The sequence below is a fragment of the Acomys minous genome, assembly GCF_964271855.1.
Source record: "Acomys minous genome assembly, chromosome: 8".
Classification (NCBI taxonomy): domain Eukaryota; kingdom Metazoa; phylum Chordata; class Mammalia; order Rodentia; family Muridae; genus Acomys; species Acomys minous.
In genome coordinates this window covers 17,139,169-17,157,994 of record NC_140489.1, presented here as the reverse complement: position 1 = coordinate 17,157,994, position 18,826 = coordinate 17,139,169, and the positions used below count along the sequence as shown (strand labels likewise).

Below are 18,826 nucleotides of genomic sequence, written 5' to 3'. Positions count from 1 at the left end.
AGATGGTTGTGAGCCACCATGTGGTTGCTGGGAACTGAACTCAGGACCTTTGGAAGAGCAGCCAGTGCTCTTAACCTCTGAGCCATCTCTCCAGCCCCAGCAGCAATTTTTTTTTAAAATAGGTGAGTTATTATGTGGCTGATGTTCCAGTTGAGATGGTAGAGGGAGGTAGACTATAAAGCTTCCTGTAAGTGGATGTAATAGGAGCTGGATTCACACTTGGGTCTTTCTTTTTTTGTTTGGTTGTTTGTTTGTTTGGTTGGTTTGGTTTGGTTTGGTTTTTCAAGACAAGGTTTCTCTGTGTAGCCTTGGCTATCCTGGACTCACTTTGTAGACCAGACCAGGCTGGTCTCGAACTCAGAGATCCTCCTGCCTCTGCCTCCCGAGGGCTGGGATCAAAGGCGTGCGCCACCATGCCCAGCTACACTTGGGTCTTTCTAAGTGGGGCCTCTGTGCCCTCTGTCTGCACCCACTGCCATCTGATCCTCTCAGCCCTGTTCACCTCTTCCCCCCCCCCTTCAGCTCCCTTCTCCCCTTTCTCTGGCTCCAGTGGAAAATAACAGGGTGCCATATTGCAGGGAGGGGGGCTGGATTCGATGTTGAGACAGGGACACCAGCGAGCCCTCCCTCTGTATTGTACCCTCTGAGCACTTCTTTTTATGACATCGTTTTCTTTATTATGAAATCCCAGCGTGTTATGGGTTTCTTTTTAACTGACAAGCCAGAAAAAGATGAGGCGGAAAAATCACGCATAAACCCTTTACTGCTGCAAAAATACAGCTCTTATCTTGCCTTTTGCTGTTTTGTGTGAACCTATGTGCGATTTTCAGTTGTTTTTCTCATACCCAGAGACAAGAAGTGTCTATTCAACGGCACTTACTCGATATTCAGTGGTGCCCGATGGTCCCACAATTATGCTTAGTTTTTGAGGCATATTTCCTTGTTCTGTGTCACTGATTGCATCTCATGGTCCTGGCTTTTGGTTTTGGTTTGGTTCGAATGAGGAGACTAATCCCTGCGGTTCAGACAGGGATGATGTCACCAAGGCAAAGCTCTTCTCTCGCAGCCTCAGCACCACAGGATGCCTCCTGGGGGATTGTTCGCGTGCTGACATAAGAATAGCCAAGCTTAGACTCGGAAATGCCACCATTCAACAGTGCGGGCTATCAGTGATGTCATCCTGAATGCAAGAGTCTTAGGCTAGCGGAGGGCCTTCGCCCCCGCCCCGCCCCCCCCCAAAACTAACACAGGGCTGAACTCAGCACTGAGCATTTGCAACTGATGCTAAATGCGAAGAGGAAAGGCGTTGTGTGTAGTAAGTGGTTCTCAAATATGCCTGAGGCATGTGGACCCTTGGTGTTTTAGAGACAGGGAAGCCATGTGCTGTGAAGCTCCCTCAAGTTTGTGTGTGCCTTGTTTTTTTTCCTTTATAGCATACAATGAGAGTATTTCTAGTTAGTAAAGATCAGTTAAATCTTGAGACTGGGGGGCGGGGTGGCGACTGGGGAGATAGTGCTTGCCATGCAAGCCTGAGGACCTGATCTGAACCCTAAATCCCACATTTTAAAAGCTGGGCATGGTGGCCTGCGCTTGTAGTCCCACCACTGAGGAGAAAAACAGATAGGTTCCCAGCCAGCCAGACTAGCTATTTTGTGAGTTCCAGACCAATGAGAAACGGAGTCTCGATGGTCCTGGGGGAACAACATTCAAAGTTACCTTCCAGCTTGTACACATACACACATGTCCCTGCATGCACCTGTATCCACACCAAACAAAACATTTGACTTTGAATGACGGTCCAACAACCCATCTTTGGATGTAACAAAAATAAGTCTTCCCTGAGTTCCCTGAGCTTCCTGACCACTCCATGGCTCACAAATCCTTACTTTGCCCTCAGGTACCACGGTCCTACACATCTGGCACATTCCAGGTCCTCTGAGCACTGCAGGGGTTGAAGCTGACAAGAGGCACTGGGTTCAGAGAGCCTTGGTGCCAGCAAAATGGCTCCTTCAGTTAAAGGGACAGGTTCTTCTTTATTGGAACTTGGGTGACTGAGCCAAGGCTTGGCATGGTGCCACTAGGCCCAGGTGCCCACAGCTCCGCCAACAGCTGCATGACACAGGCTCCCACTTCTCTGGCCTTGGCTCTCTTGTTTTTGTTTTGTTTTTAATATAAATCCCTGAGCTGCCCCAATGTTTCCCTCACCCAGCCCCAGGCCCAGCATCACCCTCCCCTGGAAGTAAGCCTGTGCCCTGTATAACCATCATTCCTGTCCTGCAGGGGGGTGGGGGGGAGGGTAGAGCAAGCAAAATCCTGAGCTCTGGACCTGTTCCCTGAGGCCCCAGTGCCTGCTCCACACGTGGGAGATGCTATCGAAATGTGTCCTATTCTGTGCCTGCTGGGGACCAGGTCTAGACCGATAATGAGCTGGCTGTCAGTCTTTCCCCATCTGGAGATGGTCACCCTCTCTTTTTTTCCCCTCCCTCTCAATGTCTCATCTCCCATTTCTCCGCTTGTCCCTACCTAGCCTGCTAGCTTTGCCAGTGTGCCCCACCCCCTAGAATGCCGCCTCCACCCTGACTACGCTGATTCACTCACTACTGTTGGGTACTGATGACCCGCCCCTCTGCTCATTGAAGCATCACCCCAAGGCTGGCGATGCATGCACAGGAGAGGCATCAGTACCACTTTCTGGTAGCCCAGAGTGTGCTGGAGTGCTCAGACAAAAGCGTGGGATGGCAGTCCGGATGGTGGTCCCTGTAGTCAGAGTACACAGTAGGACTAAGGGACACAGGCATCCTGCACACATCAGGAAATTTCCTCCAGACAACATGACCTATCACCTTCCAGTCTTCAAAGATTAGTAAGAACCTGGTGGACTGGGAGGAAAATAATTCCAAGGAGAGGGAACAGCACCAGCCACAACCCAAGGGTAGGGCAACACAGGTTGTGTCCAGTAAGAAGTGAGTGGCAGACGGAGTGAAGATTCAGTAGATGATTCTAGAAAAGATCTACAGGGGCAGATCTCACAGGCTTGAGTAATCTAGGCAAGCAACGATTGGACAGCATGCGTAGCATTGATGGGCCAGCTACCCCATGGCTTTGTCCTTCATCCACATATCTTTTTTTTTTTTTCATTCATTAATTAATTTACTTTACATCCCGACTGGATCTTCCCCTCCCTCCACTCCTTCCAGCACCCCCATCTCCCTCCCCTCTCCTATGCCCCCCTACCTTTCTCCTCAGAGAAGGAGAGACCTCCCATAGATAACAACCCTTCTTTGCATATCATGTGTAGTAGGGCTGGGCACATCTTCTGTTGAAGCTAGACAAGGCTGTCCAGTCAGAAGAAAGAGATCCAAATGCAAGCAACAGAGTCAGAGGCAGCCCCTGCTCCTGCTGTTAGGGGTCTCCCATGAGAACCAAGCTGCACATATTACATATGTGTAGGGGGCCTAGGCCCATCCCATGCACGCTCTCTGGTGGGTGGTTCAGTCTCTGTGAGCCCCTATGGGCTTAGTTGGTTCTGTAGGTTTTCTTGTAGTGTCCTTGACCTCTCTGGCTCTTTCGATCCATCCTGCCCCTCTTCCCCAAGTTTCCCAGAGCTCCGCCTAATGTTTGGCTGTGGGTCTCTGCATCTGTTTTCATCAGCTGCTGGGTGAAGCCACTCAGATGGCAGTTATGTCTTAAGGGAATGTGACATGAGCACAGAGGGAGCTGAGCTCAGGTTCCTGAGACTGCTTAATATTTCACCATCGGGACTGTAATCCCAGCTGCCTGATGTTCCTCGCTAGGAAGGCTTCAAGGGGACTGGACTGCTCTGCCAGGCTTATATAGACAGGGGCACATGTTTCCAGTGTGTACAGCATCTGTGTGTTCTGAGCACCAAGAGTTGGTCCCTCAGGGGTCAGGTGCTAATCTGAAAGGCAAAGCCACCACCTGGCCATCATGAAGAGTGGCCCTCAGGATGTGGGAAGGCCTAACCTGATCACTTCTTAGCCTGTGGCTGTGATGTGCAGGGAGCTTTGCATATTGTAGAAATACATGAAAGGTCATCATCTTGTTATTGTGGTGACAGCTGGGTCTTCTGGGCTGGCTGCCAGGTGTAGTGGAGCCTGTCTAGATCAGGGCTCCAGAGTGAGTACAATGCTCCTTCCCGTAAGAGGTGCTTGCTCACTCTTGGGTAGGCACAGCTTGTTTCTAGCCTGGGGTTGTACCCTGCTCATCCTGATGGGCATACAGCCTCAGGCCACCAGGGTGTCCTTGAGCATGTCCATCATTAGAACTGATGCACACTTTGACTCTGCAAACCCCTGACATCCTGTGACATCTTTCACATCACCATCAAGAGCCTGTTGTAGCCACACCTAATGGTACAGGTCTATAATCTCAGCTGTTCTGGAAACAGTAGCAGGAAAACTCAATGTTTCAGAACAGCCTGGGCAACTCAGAGAGAGAGACCCTGTCTCAAAACTTGAAAATGGTTGTTGTTGTTGTTATTGTTGTTGTTGTTAAGGGCTGGGGTTATACCTCAGTGGTAGAGCACTTGCCTAGCATGTAGGAGGCCCTGGGTTCAATGCCCAGTACCACAAGGAAAAAAAAAAAAACAAAGGTGCTTGCTGTGTTCTTACCACATCGCTAGCTGGGGTAAGAGCCACCAGCCTGCTAAAAGCCACCATCCACACACTAGCAGGCAGAGCAACCGAAGTGGAAAGTAGTGGAAGCCCCTCAGAAGGAGCCTGCAGTACAGGAGCAGGCTAGTCTGACCTGTTCAACCTCTAGCACCCTGTGACCTCAGATGAATACATTTTCCCTGTGTCACTTGCTTTCATCTGTAAAGCGGGGACAGGGCTTATGACCAGAGATCATCAAGACAGCCCCAGTTACTACTACAGCCCATGGTTGGCCCACCACACAAACCCCGACTGTCGGTTCCTGGTGGCACCCTTGGCACTCTTTTGCATGGGTGTCTTACTGAGGAATCATCGGAGAAAGGGTGTGCCCACCAATCTCCCAAGAATCCTGCCCCCAGCCTGGCTCATGCCCTTCCTACCCTTAAAGTGATCACGCTGAACAGGACCTGAGTCCTATCTTTCTCTCCATATGAAGCCACTCACGTGAGCTCAAAGTGGCCTTTTCTCCAGAAGTCATAACCCTGTGTCTTTGGGGAGGCCTTGAGCATCTTTGAGTATTTGCTGGGATATGGTACCCAGAGGCCAAGATCTCTCAAGTCAAGTCTCGCTTTGATGACTTTGGTCACAGATGAGGCTATGGGGACTGGCTGGGTACCCAGCAGGGCAGGGCTTGCTCAGAGGTAGGCGCTGTGTCCTCTCACCTGCCCAATAGCCTAGTTCCTCAGTTTGTATCAGGGTCCTCCCAAGTCACAGCAGCCTGCAGTGGACAGCTACAGGTCCCACAATTCTCTGGTCGCCTTTTCTTGTGTGCGCCCAACTGTAGTGGCCACAGTAAGTTCTAGTAAGTTCTAGTTCCATCCCCTCTACCATAGGGTTCCCTCCTACAACTCTGTGGTGTTACTGTTAATGCACTCACTGAAGAGACAGCTAAACTAAGACCTAAGAGACAATCTTCCCAGGGTACCCAGTTGGATAGCTTGCAGAAACCCCAACTTTGTTCCCTCTACCCACACCGTGCCCTTCTCCCACATGCCCAAAGTCATAGTCACCCCCACCCGAATCACAGGTGTTCTCCAAGGCAAGCTCTCACAGGGTCACAGAATTGAAGCTGGGCATCTCATGTCCCCTCCCACCTCTACTCCACCCTCTGCAGGGAAAGGGGGGGGGGGTGTGCACAGGGGACTTCCCCTCTAGACAGGAAGTGGTGGGAGAAGTTTAAGAGTCCAAGAAGGGAAAACAACCCTACCCAAAAGCAAGGGCCCTTCCTTCCCCCACTGCTAGGAGGTGGAGGAGGGCTGACGCCTGCCTCTCTGTTCTGCTTTTCTTCAGGCTTCTGGGACTCCTCGCTGAACCCTCCAAGAGGCCCTGCAGAGCCAGCCCCAGGGGCCCCCGCAGCCTCCAGCCTCCGGCCCACAACCCATTACGCAAACTGTTCCTGTGAAATCGAGCTGTCGGTGGGAAATGACCGCCTGTGGTTTGTGAACCCTATTTTCATTGAGGACTGCATCCTACCTGCCGATCCACCTCCACCGCCTTCCGGAAGCTGCCCTCCACGCCTAGTGCCTGCCACCTCGGATGCTACCTCACACACCTCCAAGGGGTCTCCACGTCGTCCCCCACCTCCACCCCCGGTACCCACCCTTCCTCCTACCGGCCCTGCTCGGCTTCCGGTGCCTCTTGTACCCCCTGCACCTGCTGGTCCTTTGCCCAACTCCCCCCTAACACCCACCTCTCACCTTGCACCCCATGCACCGGGTCCCCCAGGCCACTCAAACCAACCACCCATGGCAGCCTGCGAGAGTCTCCAACGCCCAACTGCAGGCCTGGGCCCCTTTGGGGAGGACGAGAAGAAGCCTGGGGCAGTTCCTAGCCCCTTGCAGCCAGCCCCACCCCCTCCGCTGCCCTTGAAAAAGACTCTTCCAGCAGCTCCTCCCAGAAGGCGCATTTCTGAGAGGGTGTCTCTGGAAAGGCAGAATGTGGGGACTACAACAGACAGGGACCACCCAGGCATTTCCAGAACAGCCTCCCTCAGCCTTCCTCCACAGGGCCCCGTGAGTAGCCTTGGGGACAGGCCTCCAAAGACCACAGAGAAAGCCCAGGACACAGAGGCCAAAGCCAGCCATGCTGACAGCATACCAGCGCCTGCTGGGAAAGCCAAACAGCCTCCAGTCCCGCCCCCTAGGAAGAAGCGGGTTTCCCGGCAACTGGCCCCAACCCTTCTCAGTCCCTTGGAAAGCCCCAAGCACCCCATACAGGAGGCATCCACTGAGAAGCCAGCCGCGCCTGGTGCACCTTGGGAAGGCTTGACTCCTGCCCCGCAAGCCAGCGGGATGCAGACCGCCCACACCCAGACCAGCGCTTGTCCCCATAGCTCTCCAGAGTTCAAGGGTTCCCTGGCCTCACTCTCAGACAGCCTAGGGGTGCCTGCCTCAGCCGCTGACCAGGACTCCTACTCAACCAGCAGTGCGGAGGAGGAGCTGGAGTTCAGCAGCCCCAACGTGAAGAAGAAGCCCTCGATGATCCTGGACAAGGCCCGCCACCGCCTCAGCTTCGTGAGCTTTGCCAGCGTCTTCCACGTCTTCCTCTCCAGTGACCGTAAGCTGTATAAGAAGGTGGTGGAGCTGGCGCAGGACAAGGGCTCCTACTTTGGCAGCCTGGTGCAGGACTACAAAGTGTACAGCCTAGAGATGATGGCCCGCCAGACTTCTAGCACTGAGATGCTACAGGAGATACGCACCATGATGACCCAGCTCAAGAGCTACCTGCTACAGAGCACCGAACTCAAAGCTCTGGTGGACCCGGCCCTGCACTCAGAGGAGGAACTCGGTCAGTGCCCGCTTGGAAGGGTGGGAGGGAAAGTGGTGCGTATGTACACCCAGATGCCCCTGGACACAGACCAGTCCCTGAAGTCCTTTGGCTTATGTCCTCGGTCTTCCCCCTCCTCCCACTGCCCAGCCACAGATTTCCTGGCCCCAATTCCCTCTCTCAGGCTCCACTTCTTGGGAGCCAGCTCCAAGGCAGCCCCATTTCCTGACCATTCCTGTCAAACAGCCCACCAGCCCCCCCCCTCCCCTCCCCCGCCAGCATCGCTATCAAACAAACCTCTCTGTGATTGGGGCTCATGGTGACAGGTGTTGTTTTTCCCTGCAGCCACCCACACATCTGTGTAAATAACGAAAAGACCCAGGCAGACCACAGTGCTATAGCTGGGCATCGCAGCACTTACCTCTGTAGTCCCAGCACTTGAAAAGTGGAGGCAGGAGGATCAAGGCCAACCTCAGCCACTTAGCGAGCTGGAGGTCAGTCTGGGCTACCTAGTCTCAAAAAGCAAAACAAAAAGAGAAGTAAAAAATGGATTGAGAGATTTTGGAATTACCTGATAAGCATTACTGCCCCTCCAGGCACCGCCTCCTTGTGGTCCTGAGCCTTTCCTCCTCCTCCTCCTCCTCCTCCTCCTCCTCCTCCTCCTCCTCCTCCTCCTCCTCCTCCTCCTCCTCCCCCCTCCCCAGTAATTAAGAGAATTAGTTCTGGACACAAGAAGGATGCTTTGAGATACTACATGAGGTGGTTCATAGTTCAAGGAAAAAGAGTGTCGCCAGGCGTGGTGGCGCACGACTTTAATCCCAGCACTTGGGAGGCAGAGGCAGATGGATCACTGTGTGTTCAAGGCCAGCCTGGTATGCAAAGTGAATCCAGGACAGCCAGGGCTACACAGAGAAACCCTGTCTCAGACAAACAAACAAACAAAGAGTGTCAAGTATCACATTCCCCGAGGGAGACTGACCTTGGATGGATGGCTCCTAATACAGTCGCGAGGCCACAGTATTAGGGCCCTGTAGTCAGGTGGTAGGTGGTGTGTTGACGTCTATGGCTGGCAGCTGCCTCCTCAGGAGGCTATAGCTATGTGTGTACCCCACCAGGGGTGGAGGGCTCACCTGGGCAGGATGCGCAGGGTGGCTCCTGAGAATGCCACCAACGCAAACCCCTGACTTTTTCCACTAACAATTAACCACCTCCCAGAGACCCGAGCGTTGGCCTACAAAGCTTGTCTGGGGAGGAAGTGAGCTGTGGAAGGAGTTTGTCAGAGCACTATGCCTCCAGCTCCTCACATGCTATACTGGGGGGGAAAATGGCAGCAAGCTAGTCACAAGTTCCTCCTGCCCTCAGAGAACGCTCATTCTGACAAGTGCCAGGTAATCTGCAAGAAAAACAGGAAGCCATAAAGCAAGGTGACATAAGTGTAAAGACAGCAGGAAGTGAGGTGTGGAGGCTCTGGGAGAGGAGGGCCACAGCATCATGGACCCCAAGCTTTATCATTTCTGCAAGATGGCAGGTTCAAGGCAGGAGTGCCAGGGCCTCACGTGTGCACAGCATGGCTCTGGTCCTTGAGCTGAGTAGGAGCAGAGAGACTAGAGGCAAGCAGAGCTACTATCAGGACATGGTGCACTGGAGGCAAGTAGGTTGGGCAGGAGCTAGCACAATGGAACACTGGGCACATATCTAGTCCATGGAAGTAGGCAAAGACCTAGCTGGCCTCATGAGGGCCGGTGTGAGCATTCCTGGGAGGCCATAGCTACTAGTCCTAAGGTCCAACAGGGTTCAGTGTCAGAGAGATGGCCTCTCGCCTCACTGGACATCCAGGAGGGGACAGGTGAAGCCTGCCGAGACTGAGTCTACAGTCTGGGGAGAATGTGGGATGAAGGCAGATGTCTGGGACCCAGCAACACATATATCCTTGAGACTGAATTAGATCGTGCCAGGGAAGAACTCAGGCAGTGTGCAGAGCAGGAGGCTGTGAAGGCCATAGAAGAACATAGAAGGACATGGACATCTCAGAGCAGCCCAGAGGAAGCTGTGGTCAAGCCTCACAGACATGTGTGCCTGAACAGAGGAGGATAAGACCCATGTCCTAAGGAGAAGGGGGTGGGGAGCTTCTTCTAGGCAGAGACGACACTATAGACAGGGTAGTATGCCAGGCTGTGAAAGTCACACTGAGGATTTGGCCTAGAAGGGATGGATCCCAGAGGGCACAGGTTGAGTTATAAAGAGGGAATGGTAATCCAGAGCCATTCCAGTCATGGATCAGGGCAGGGCCAGTTGTATTAGTTAACCATCTGCTGCTGTAACAAAACACCTGGTGAAAGCAACTCTGAGGAAAGGATTCCTTTTGTTTCAAGCTTGAGGACGTGATCCATTGTGGTGGGGAAGTTATGGCTGCAGGCACGTGAGGCAGCTGGTCATGCTGCATTCACAGTCAGGAAGAGGAAATGAACACTGGTGTTCAGGCCGTTTTCTCCTTCTTACTCGTTCTAGGACCCCAGTCCAGAATGGAATGCTGGGTCTTCCACTTTGGTGAACCTAATCCTGAAACTGCCTTTCAGATGTGCCCAGAGATTGTCTCCAGGGTGATGCTAGATCCTATGAGGGTGAAACCACCACACCAGTATAGCTGACCAAGACAAAGCAAAGGAAGTCTGTATCGGGTGGACCTTGTCAGGGTGACAGTGGTCCCAGGGTGGCAAGCGAGAGAGACAAGCAGCCTGAGTGCTCCTGGTGAAGGGGCCAAAGGAGGCACAGGACAGGCTCCCAACCTCTATCCCCTGCAATAGAGCAGAGCCACCCAGCCTCCTCTGCGCAGAGACAGGACTTCAGCCCCCCTCCCCCCCCCCCCCCCCCGTGTTGGCTCAATAGTCACCACGATGGTATTGAGCAGACACGAGTCGAAGCCTTGCTTAGCCTCCACCTGCCCCATCAGAGCATACACTGGCTGTTGTTAGAGAGGCATCGTTACATACGTGTCCCAGTTAACATGACATCCAAGCTCCCTAACACCCATGCCACAGGTTGATCAAGGCTGCGGCTTGACTCCAGTGATATCTGGATGGCAAAGGACAGGCTGTATAAGTGGCTGTGTAGCAAGGGAAGCGCAAGACGAAAGCCCAGGGGCAAAGGCAGGCCTGGCAGGCTGGGGAAGCAGTACGGCCAAATAGAGTATATATAAGTGACAATGCAAGTCACCTGGATTTGAGAAGTGCCAGAGGCATTAAGATTATTTCTAGCCGGGTGGTTGGTGTCGCATGCCTTTAATCCCGGCACTTGGGAGGCAGAGGCAGGCGGATGGCTGTGAGTTCGAGGCCAGCCTGGTTTACAAACTGAGTTGAGGATAGCCAAGGCTACACAGAGAAACCCTGTTTCGAAAAAAAAAACAACAACAACAAAACAAAAAAAAAAGGATTAATTGGGGCTGCAGAGATGGCTCAGAGGTTAAGAGCACTGACTGCTCCTCTAAAGGTCATGAGTTCAATTCCCAGCAACCACATAGTGGCTCCCAACCATCTATAACGAAATCTGGTGCCCTCTTCTGGCCTGCAAGCAGAATGTTGTATACATAATAAATAAATAAATCTTTTAAAAAAACAAGGATTAATTATACCTGGCATTTACACAGCACCCAAACCCTTAGTACATAGCTTCTCAGAATGTACACTGCATAACTACACTATGTCTAGTGCCTTCTGAAATGTGTGCTTTTAGGCAGGCTCTGTTCCCAACCCTGGAGAAAACAGTGTTGGAGAGGCTAGGGATGTTAGTTATCAGAGGTGCTGGTGCCAGGACTATTACAAGGCTAAGAAGGAGCCAAGGATCAAAGGGCTATGCTACCCAGCAGCAGGGCCAGGTGGGAGGGCCCTTAAAGCTGCTTTTCTCACCGTTTTGCTCTCACCTCCCCCCCCCAACAGAGGCCATTGTGGAGTCAGCCTTGTACAAGTGTGTCCTGAAGCCATTGAAGGAGGCCATCAACGCCAGCCTGCTGGAGATCCACAGCCGGGATGGCTCCCTGCAGCAGCTCAAGGAGAACCAGCTGGTGATCCTGGCCACCACCACCACCGACCTGGGTGTGACCACCAGCGTGCCCGAGGTGGCCGTCATGGAGAAGATCCTGCAGAAGCTGAGCAGTATGCACAAGGCCTACTCGCCCGGGAAGAAGATCTCCATCTTGCTGAAGACATGCAAGCTCATCTATGACTCCATGGCCCTCGGCAACCCAGGTAGGTAGGAGGAGGTGCCTCCTGCTGCCCTCAAGACAGGCAATAACCTAGCCATGCCTGTGGCCCTGTGCATCAGGGGGAAAAGGCACCCTGTGAGTTTGCAGGGAGCACTGAAATGTGGTGACTCAAACACAGGACCACTGTTCCTCAATGCTGGAGGCTAGAAGTTCAAGATCGAAGTGGGACAGGCCTGTTCTCTCTCCATGCATGGGCTAGGACTTGATCCAGCCTCACTCCTAAGCCTGAAATCGCAGCATCTCCCAAGTGTTCTCTGGGCCCGCATTTCCCTCTTACGAGGACACAAGCGACAGCCACAGTGGATCAGAATTGCCCTACTCCAGTGTGATTTCATCTTAGCCAGCCACATCTGCAGTGACCCCACTGCCATAAAGCTCGCCTTCTTGGGAAATAATGCTGGCTCTTTAGCATGTATAAACGGGGAGGAAACAGGTTCAGCTGTGACAGTGTTGTAGATAGTAGCTCACTGGACCACAGAGAAGCTGGTCTGTGGGAGCAGCTGATGAAAGATGGCCAGGCCCATTTGTTGGTGGGTACCTAGATGTAGGCTATCTGGATGGGCCTCAGGGCCATAACATCCTAATCCTCCAATGTGTTGGCCCCCGTTTATGCCTGTGACCAATTAGAGTCTAGGATAGTGAGCAGAGCCTGTTGAGAGCTGGCATCGTGACAGCCTGACACCCTGCACTGGCCTATCTAGTCACAAGATGAACCCAGACTTGAAGGGCAAAACACACATCCTCTTTGGATGCTAAAAGCTTCAAAGTCGCATTGCAAGGGGTGTGGGTGGGAAGGGAAGAAGGGAGCAAGCGGGATCAGAGACCATTTGTAGCCAGTTTACCACAGTTTACCTGAGTACCCACCTCTACGTACCCAGACAGAGGAACCCATACTCCACAGGGAATAAAAAGCTGCCTGGAGTTCATTCCTCACCCAGCCCTTTAGCTGGATGTCCTGGTACAGATGGCCACCTGTGTAGTTGTTCATGGCGGCCATGGCGGGTGAGACGATTACCACAGTTGTGACCTTGCAGGCTGGCTTCAGATTTCTGGTCTGCCCCTTACCGCTTGTGAGGCCTGGGATGACTCACTTATCTGTCCCAGCTTCTTTATGATGAGAGAAGCCAAGATTCTAGTGGGTCCGAGCCACAGTTGGGCCCTTGCAGCTATAAGGAACAAGCTGTGTCCTTTGACCCAGTGGGGTCCATGCCTGGGGATGGCTGGGAGACTCCTCCTCCTTCTCCTCCTTTCCATGTTTCTCAGGGATGAGCAGGTCAGCTGGCCCCCTCTGGCAACAGAAAGCAATCGTTGGCATGACACTGGGGCATGGAGCAAGGTTCCCTTATACTGGCCAGCATCCCTCAATGCCCTGGAAGAGGCTGCAACTCCAGGTCGGGGGGCCCTTTCTTGCCTAGGACCAATATGTGTCTTGCAACTGTGAGAGAATGACTTGAGTTCCTGAAGGGCACACGCCACACAGGGATAAGCTGTGTGATGGCTGTGTTGTCATGGAGATGTGCAGTCAGAAGCAAGGTATCAGGAAGAGTGTTTCTTTTTGGGGGCCAGGGGTCTTGTATAGTCTTCAAACCAGGAGACGGGGCTAGGCTGTGAGCACAACTGATTCCCGCCTTAAAATGTCCAACGAAGGGCTGGAGAGATGGCTCAGAGGTTAAGAATGCTGGCTGTTCTTCCAAAGGTTCTACGTTCAATCCCCAGCTACCAAATGGCGGCTCACTGCCATCTATAATGAGATCTGGTGTCCTCTTCAGGAAAAATACTATATACATAGTAAATAAATAATTTTTTTAATGCCCAAGGAAGGACGGCAGCAGCCATGGGCAGCCTCCAGAACTCAGAGCCTTTCTTTCATGCAGCACAGTCTGCCCCAGAGGCGGAGGACCCAGGGAGGGCACCCAGAATGCCTGACCACCCCCCAATAGGATATTGGAGGTCAGGGCCCCCTTGTGGCTGATTGAAACAAGCTAGAAATGTCTCTTCTTTTATAAGAGGAGCAGGAGTGGCAGGCCTGGGCATCCTGCATGGGTGTGTGGGAGAAACAGTTCAATTTGGTTAAGTCAGAAAGGGATGGACATAAAAAACTAGACCCGAATGTCTATCTGGGTGCGGATGCATCTAGTTGCATGACTGTCCAGGAGGTGGAGGCACCACCCTCAGTTTCCTCCTGTGTAAGGAGGTGCATTCTTTGGGGCTCAGGTAGACTGTGGTTAATGCATCACCAGATGCTAACTGTAATGTTTGACCCATGCAGTTATTTCTAACTGTGGGATCATTTCCCACAGGCCCTGCAGGACTCAGGGCAAAGCTAGGCCGAGGACTCTGCTGAGGCAGAAACAGGGCCGTTTCATTCTCCAAGTCCCTGAAGTTTCCTGAAGGCTGTGGCTTCCTGAAATTCTTCTGCAAAGCCTGACACAGAGTGGGACATTCAGACACCGTGAGCATCGCTTACCCATGAATCCAGCTATTGCAAGCTTGCCTGAGAGCAGGGACTAGTGGAGACTCTCCCACTTTGAGGAGACCCAAATGAAGAAGACAGTATTACTGGGGGGTTGGAGGGACAGCTATACAGTAGGAAGAATAGTGGAACAGACCCAGTGGGGACATGAGATGTCAGGCAGCCCAGGCCAGAGGCTCCTTCCTAACAATGAGGCTTGGGCAAGGTCTGGGCTGGGACCAGAAGCCAGTGGGCATCTTATCAGTAGGCAGTGAGATCTCTTTGACCCAGGCTGAACCCTGGAATAGGAGCCCAGTGGCTGTAACTCTATCTTGGGCTGCCCCACTCAGAACTTCCTCACTTAGGAGGAAGCAGATCTCGCACCCACCCACCCACCCACCCACACCCACACCCACACACGTGGTGCTGTGTTTGAACACCTACTTCTGTGCCCTAATTTCGGAAGGTAAACCTATGGGGCCTCAGTGAGGACACCATGTGGGTGCTGTGCCTGGGTTAGACAGCCTCTAAGAAACTATGGGGTTATCCAGGGGCTGTGGGGTTACCTACCCTGCCCCCGCAACCTCAGTTTCCCCATTCTCAGGCTATGTGAGACCTCAAGTCCATATGTTCTGATGGTAGGCTACAGAGGCCACCGTCTGCCCACCATGTTCCTGGGAATGAGGAGGTTGAGCTATTATGGGCGTGGATTAGAGTCCAGAGAACACCAACTGAACCTTCCACGTCCTTATACCCTGGAACAAAGAACTGAACCAGGACACATGGATAGTAATGGAAATAGAGACCGTTTATTAAGAAAAGGGCACAGCCAAGAATCCAGGAGCGGGAATAGGCCAGAGAGCCAGGAAAGGGCAGAAGCTGCAAGCCCTGAGCTCGCTCTGAGCATCCCAGGCCTTTGTAGTCGCCTACGTAGCACCGCCTTCACCAGCGTGTGAAGGTTACTGGGCTGCTTCTCTCCTACATGATCCCATTTATTACTTGTAGCCCAGGTGAGAGGGGTTTTATTTGAAATGAAATTTCAAGGGGGTGAGGAGAGAGAGGGTGGGCAGAGTAGAGGCGTCTTCTGTCTTCAGTTTCTTTCAGCCTTCTCGGTTTTTTGAGACAGTATCAGTGAACCTGAGTCTCCCATCAATTTGATTTGGCTGGTTGACCCACTGGTGTGCTTCAGAGGTCCCTCAACCTGTGTCTCTCACACACACACACACACATGCACACGCGCGCGCACACACACACACACACGCATGCACACACACACATGCATGTGCACACACGCATGCACGCCATGCTCAGCTTTCCCCATGGGCTCAGGGTATCAGAACCCAGGTCCTCATGCTCACACAGCAGTCACTCTATTGACTGAGCCATCTCCCCAGACCAGGACATTTGGTTTTGACCTGTCATTTGAAACTGACCGTTAGAGTGTAAATGGTTCATTGAAACATGGATGCCTGGGTACACTCATGAGTTAACTCATCCCAGCAATTGTCGTGTGCGTCCCTCCAACCCCTGAACACACACATTCCCCTCTAAATCACATAAGTTATATATCTGGACCTTTCCCCAGTTAGTGCTGTGCTGAATCTATATTACAGACTATGGGAGTGCCAGGCTGCGGGGCCCTCTTGTGACAGCTGTGGCTGTGTCCCTGTGTAAGCTTCTCCGGATATAGCATCTCTAACTGAATCACAAGTTGCCACTGATCTGTAAAGGTCCTTGAGGGACTCAGAAAGGCTTAGGAATTAATTGCACATATAACAATCGCTGTGTTTGGCTTCCTTTAACATGTTATGTTTCAAGGGCCTTTTCTTTTCTTCAACTACACTGAATTTTTTTTTTTAATATTTACTTTTTTGGGTTTTTTTGTTTGTTTTTTGGGTTTTAGTTTTTCAAGACAGGGTCTCTCTGTGTAGCCTTGGCTGTCCCAGACTTACTTTGTAGACCAGGCTGGCCTCAAACTCACAGAGATACGCCTGCCTCTGCCTCCCGAGTGCTGGGATTAAAGGCGTGCGCCACCACGCCTGGCATGACTATAGATTCTATAGAGTTTACAACTAGCACTATTACATAGAGTGATACATTCTGGTTTTTTATTTACTTTTATTTTATGTGCATTGGTGTTTTGTCTGCATGTATGTCTCTATGAGAGTGCAGCCCCCCCCCCCCCCCCGAGAGAAACAGACCGTTGTGAGCTGCTGTGTGGGTGCTGGGAATTGAACTCGGGTCCTCCAGAAAAGCAGCTAGAGCTTTTAACTGCTGAGCAAGCCATCTCTCCAGCCCCTGAGTGATACATCCATAGCTGCATCTCAGTTTGACTCAAATCCTCTTCAGATTTGACACTAGTGATTTCAAGACGAGGCCCCCCCCAGTCTCTATCGCACCCCACTCCCTTCCATGTTCCCAGCAGCTCATGCCTGTCTGCCTGTGGCCTGAGCCCACCTCTACCCTCAGAAAGTTCCCCCCTCCCCTCCCCTCCCCCGCCTCCCACAGGTGCCCAGCACTGCTCCTAGACCTCTGACCTCTCAGGCTTAAAGAACCCTACGTTAGACCTTGGACCACCTAGACCCACACCCACCCTAGGCCTCCGGCCCTCCTCTCCGAGCAGGAAGCCCATCACCTGTCTCTCCTTCATCTCCACACAGGAGAGAGAGAAGTTCATGCCCAACCTGTATGGCCCATTTAAATGAGAATAAAATAGCCCTGCTGTGCGGGACCAATAGAACCAGTAAAAAGAAGAAGGCTACACTTGGAGACACAGGAGGCAAACATAGCTGGTCATGCCATCCTTTCCTGAGAGGTAACTGCTGTCACACCTGTGTAGACCCGGCCAGAATGCACCCCATCAGTTGTCGGGTGCTTCCCCTGACCCCTGAACACACACATTTCCCCCTAATTGTGCCAAACCTGCGTTGCACTCACTGCAGCAGCTGGCCATGCTGAGCAAGCCTCAGGTTTGGGGAGAGCATTTGAGTGCAAGTTTGAGGGTCCTGGGCCAGGTAGGCTGGGGAGTTGAGGAAACAGATGGCTTTAGCTAGAGAGCATCCCTCATACCTGGGAGCTATGGGGTTCTTTCAGGCGTCACAGAACCTGGCAAGAGCAGTTAGGCTTTCCGATTCATATTCTGTTTGTCTGACAGAGAAGTCATAACCCACCTCTGGAGCATCCAGTGCTAGGCAAGGAGACCCATTCCTGTAGTGAGAAGAGTACATGAAAGCCCCCTCAGGGAAGGTGGGAAGGCGAGAAGGAACCTAAGTGAAGACCCATATAATACAGTATTATAACATAATAAACTAATATAAATGCAGAAAGGGCTTTGAAGGCTGAAGGGCTGCCCTCCATGCCCTTAAGTTATGCCTGAAGTTGCAGCTGGCTTTGACCAAGGGCTATGTTCATAGACCTAGAAGGTTGGGTGTAGAGCCAACAGCTTGCCAATGAAGACCAACTTTGTCATCTGCCTCCTGACGGGGCCATATGACCCAGGAATCCCCCGATGGGTCAGGCAAGGACAATGGTTGAGAATCAGGTAGGAGGAGGGCTCTGGACCATGACCCGGAGCCTCTAACATTGCCTGCATGTGGAGGAGACAGAGGGAAAGGTCAATGCCAAACTGAATTCTAGTGACCAAAGTCACCCTTGTTTATTGTTGAGGATTTCCATGCTGGTGAGGCTTTCAAATGTCCTGGGCATTGCCATCCAGACACAAACACGGACACCACCATCTGATGCCACCATGGGCTCGTAAGGCATATGAAGAGGGCTGAAGCCCCAGATGTCCAGGCGTTTGCTGACCCGGACCGAGAGGAGTCAGGGGTTACTTTTGCTTACAGCTCCAGGTTAGCATCCAGGGCAGCAGGACAGTAACATCAAGGCACACAGCAACTCGAAGCCTCACACCCAGAGTCAAAGGCAGAAGGAGTGAGCACTCGGATCCTACGCTCAGCTAACTCTCTGTACTGTCGTAGACAGTTCAGGCCCCACCCATGACACAGCAGCCACCCACCTTCGCAGTAGGTCTTCCTGCACCCGCTAACAGTTAAGACAACTCCCCCACAGATGTACCCAGGGGCCAACCAGATCTAGATGATTCCTCAGTGATGCTCTCTTCCCAGGGGATTCTAGGCCATGGCAAATTGGCATTTAAAGCTAACCAGTACAGCCATTAGCCCTGAGCCTGGCCTGAATAGAACTGACACTGAGGCCAGAGAGTTGGGCAGGCTGGTGACTCAAGGAATGCCCTGCCTTGCTATATGTCTCTGACTCCAGCTGAGAACAGATGTATAGAAACACAAACCCAGCAGCTAATGCCAGCATGGGCTACTAGGACAGATGAAGAGGTTGAGGCCCTGGGGTGTCCAGGTGTTTGCTGATCAGGACCAGATGCCCCGGGAAAGCTCTTCTCTGCTTACCAGTGGTGTTAATTTTCCCACTATTCAATGACAGGACCCAGAAAACCATTTTAAGGGCATCAGATGTCTTGGTGAGGGTCATTAGGGAAAGCTCCAGGAGGAAGGTACTTTAAGCCTCATTGACATTAGAGGGCAAAGGTTAAAACAGTTTAGTCATGAGCTTCGAGCTGCCCCAGGACTGTTGTATCAGCTACCTACTTTCAGGAAAATCCTACCAACCAAAACCGGTGCAGGAGGCGCTGGGGGGTGGGGG

General features: G+C 52.4%; 1 protein-coding gene across 3 annotated transcripts in view; it reads left to right on the top strand.

The window, feature by feature from the left end:
• The window catches only part of RIN3 (Ras and Rab interactor 3), a 107,239-nt gene that overhangs the window by 79,472 nt on the left and 8,941 nt on the right, over positions 1-18,826 (top strand). For all 3 annotated transcript variants that reach the window (XM_084792664.1, XM_084792665.1, XM_084792666.1), the window contains exons 6-7: positions 5,964-7,460; positions 11,372-11,680. In XM_084792664.1, coding sequence (XP_084648790.1) covers positions 5,964-7,460; positions 11,372-11,680 — 1,806 coding nt within the window. The remainder of the gene's footprint in view (positions 1-5,963; positions 7,461-11,371; positions 11,681-18,826) is intronic.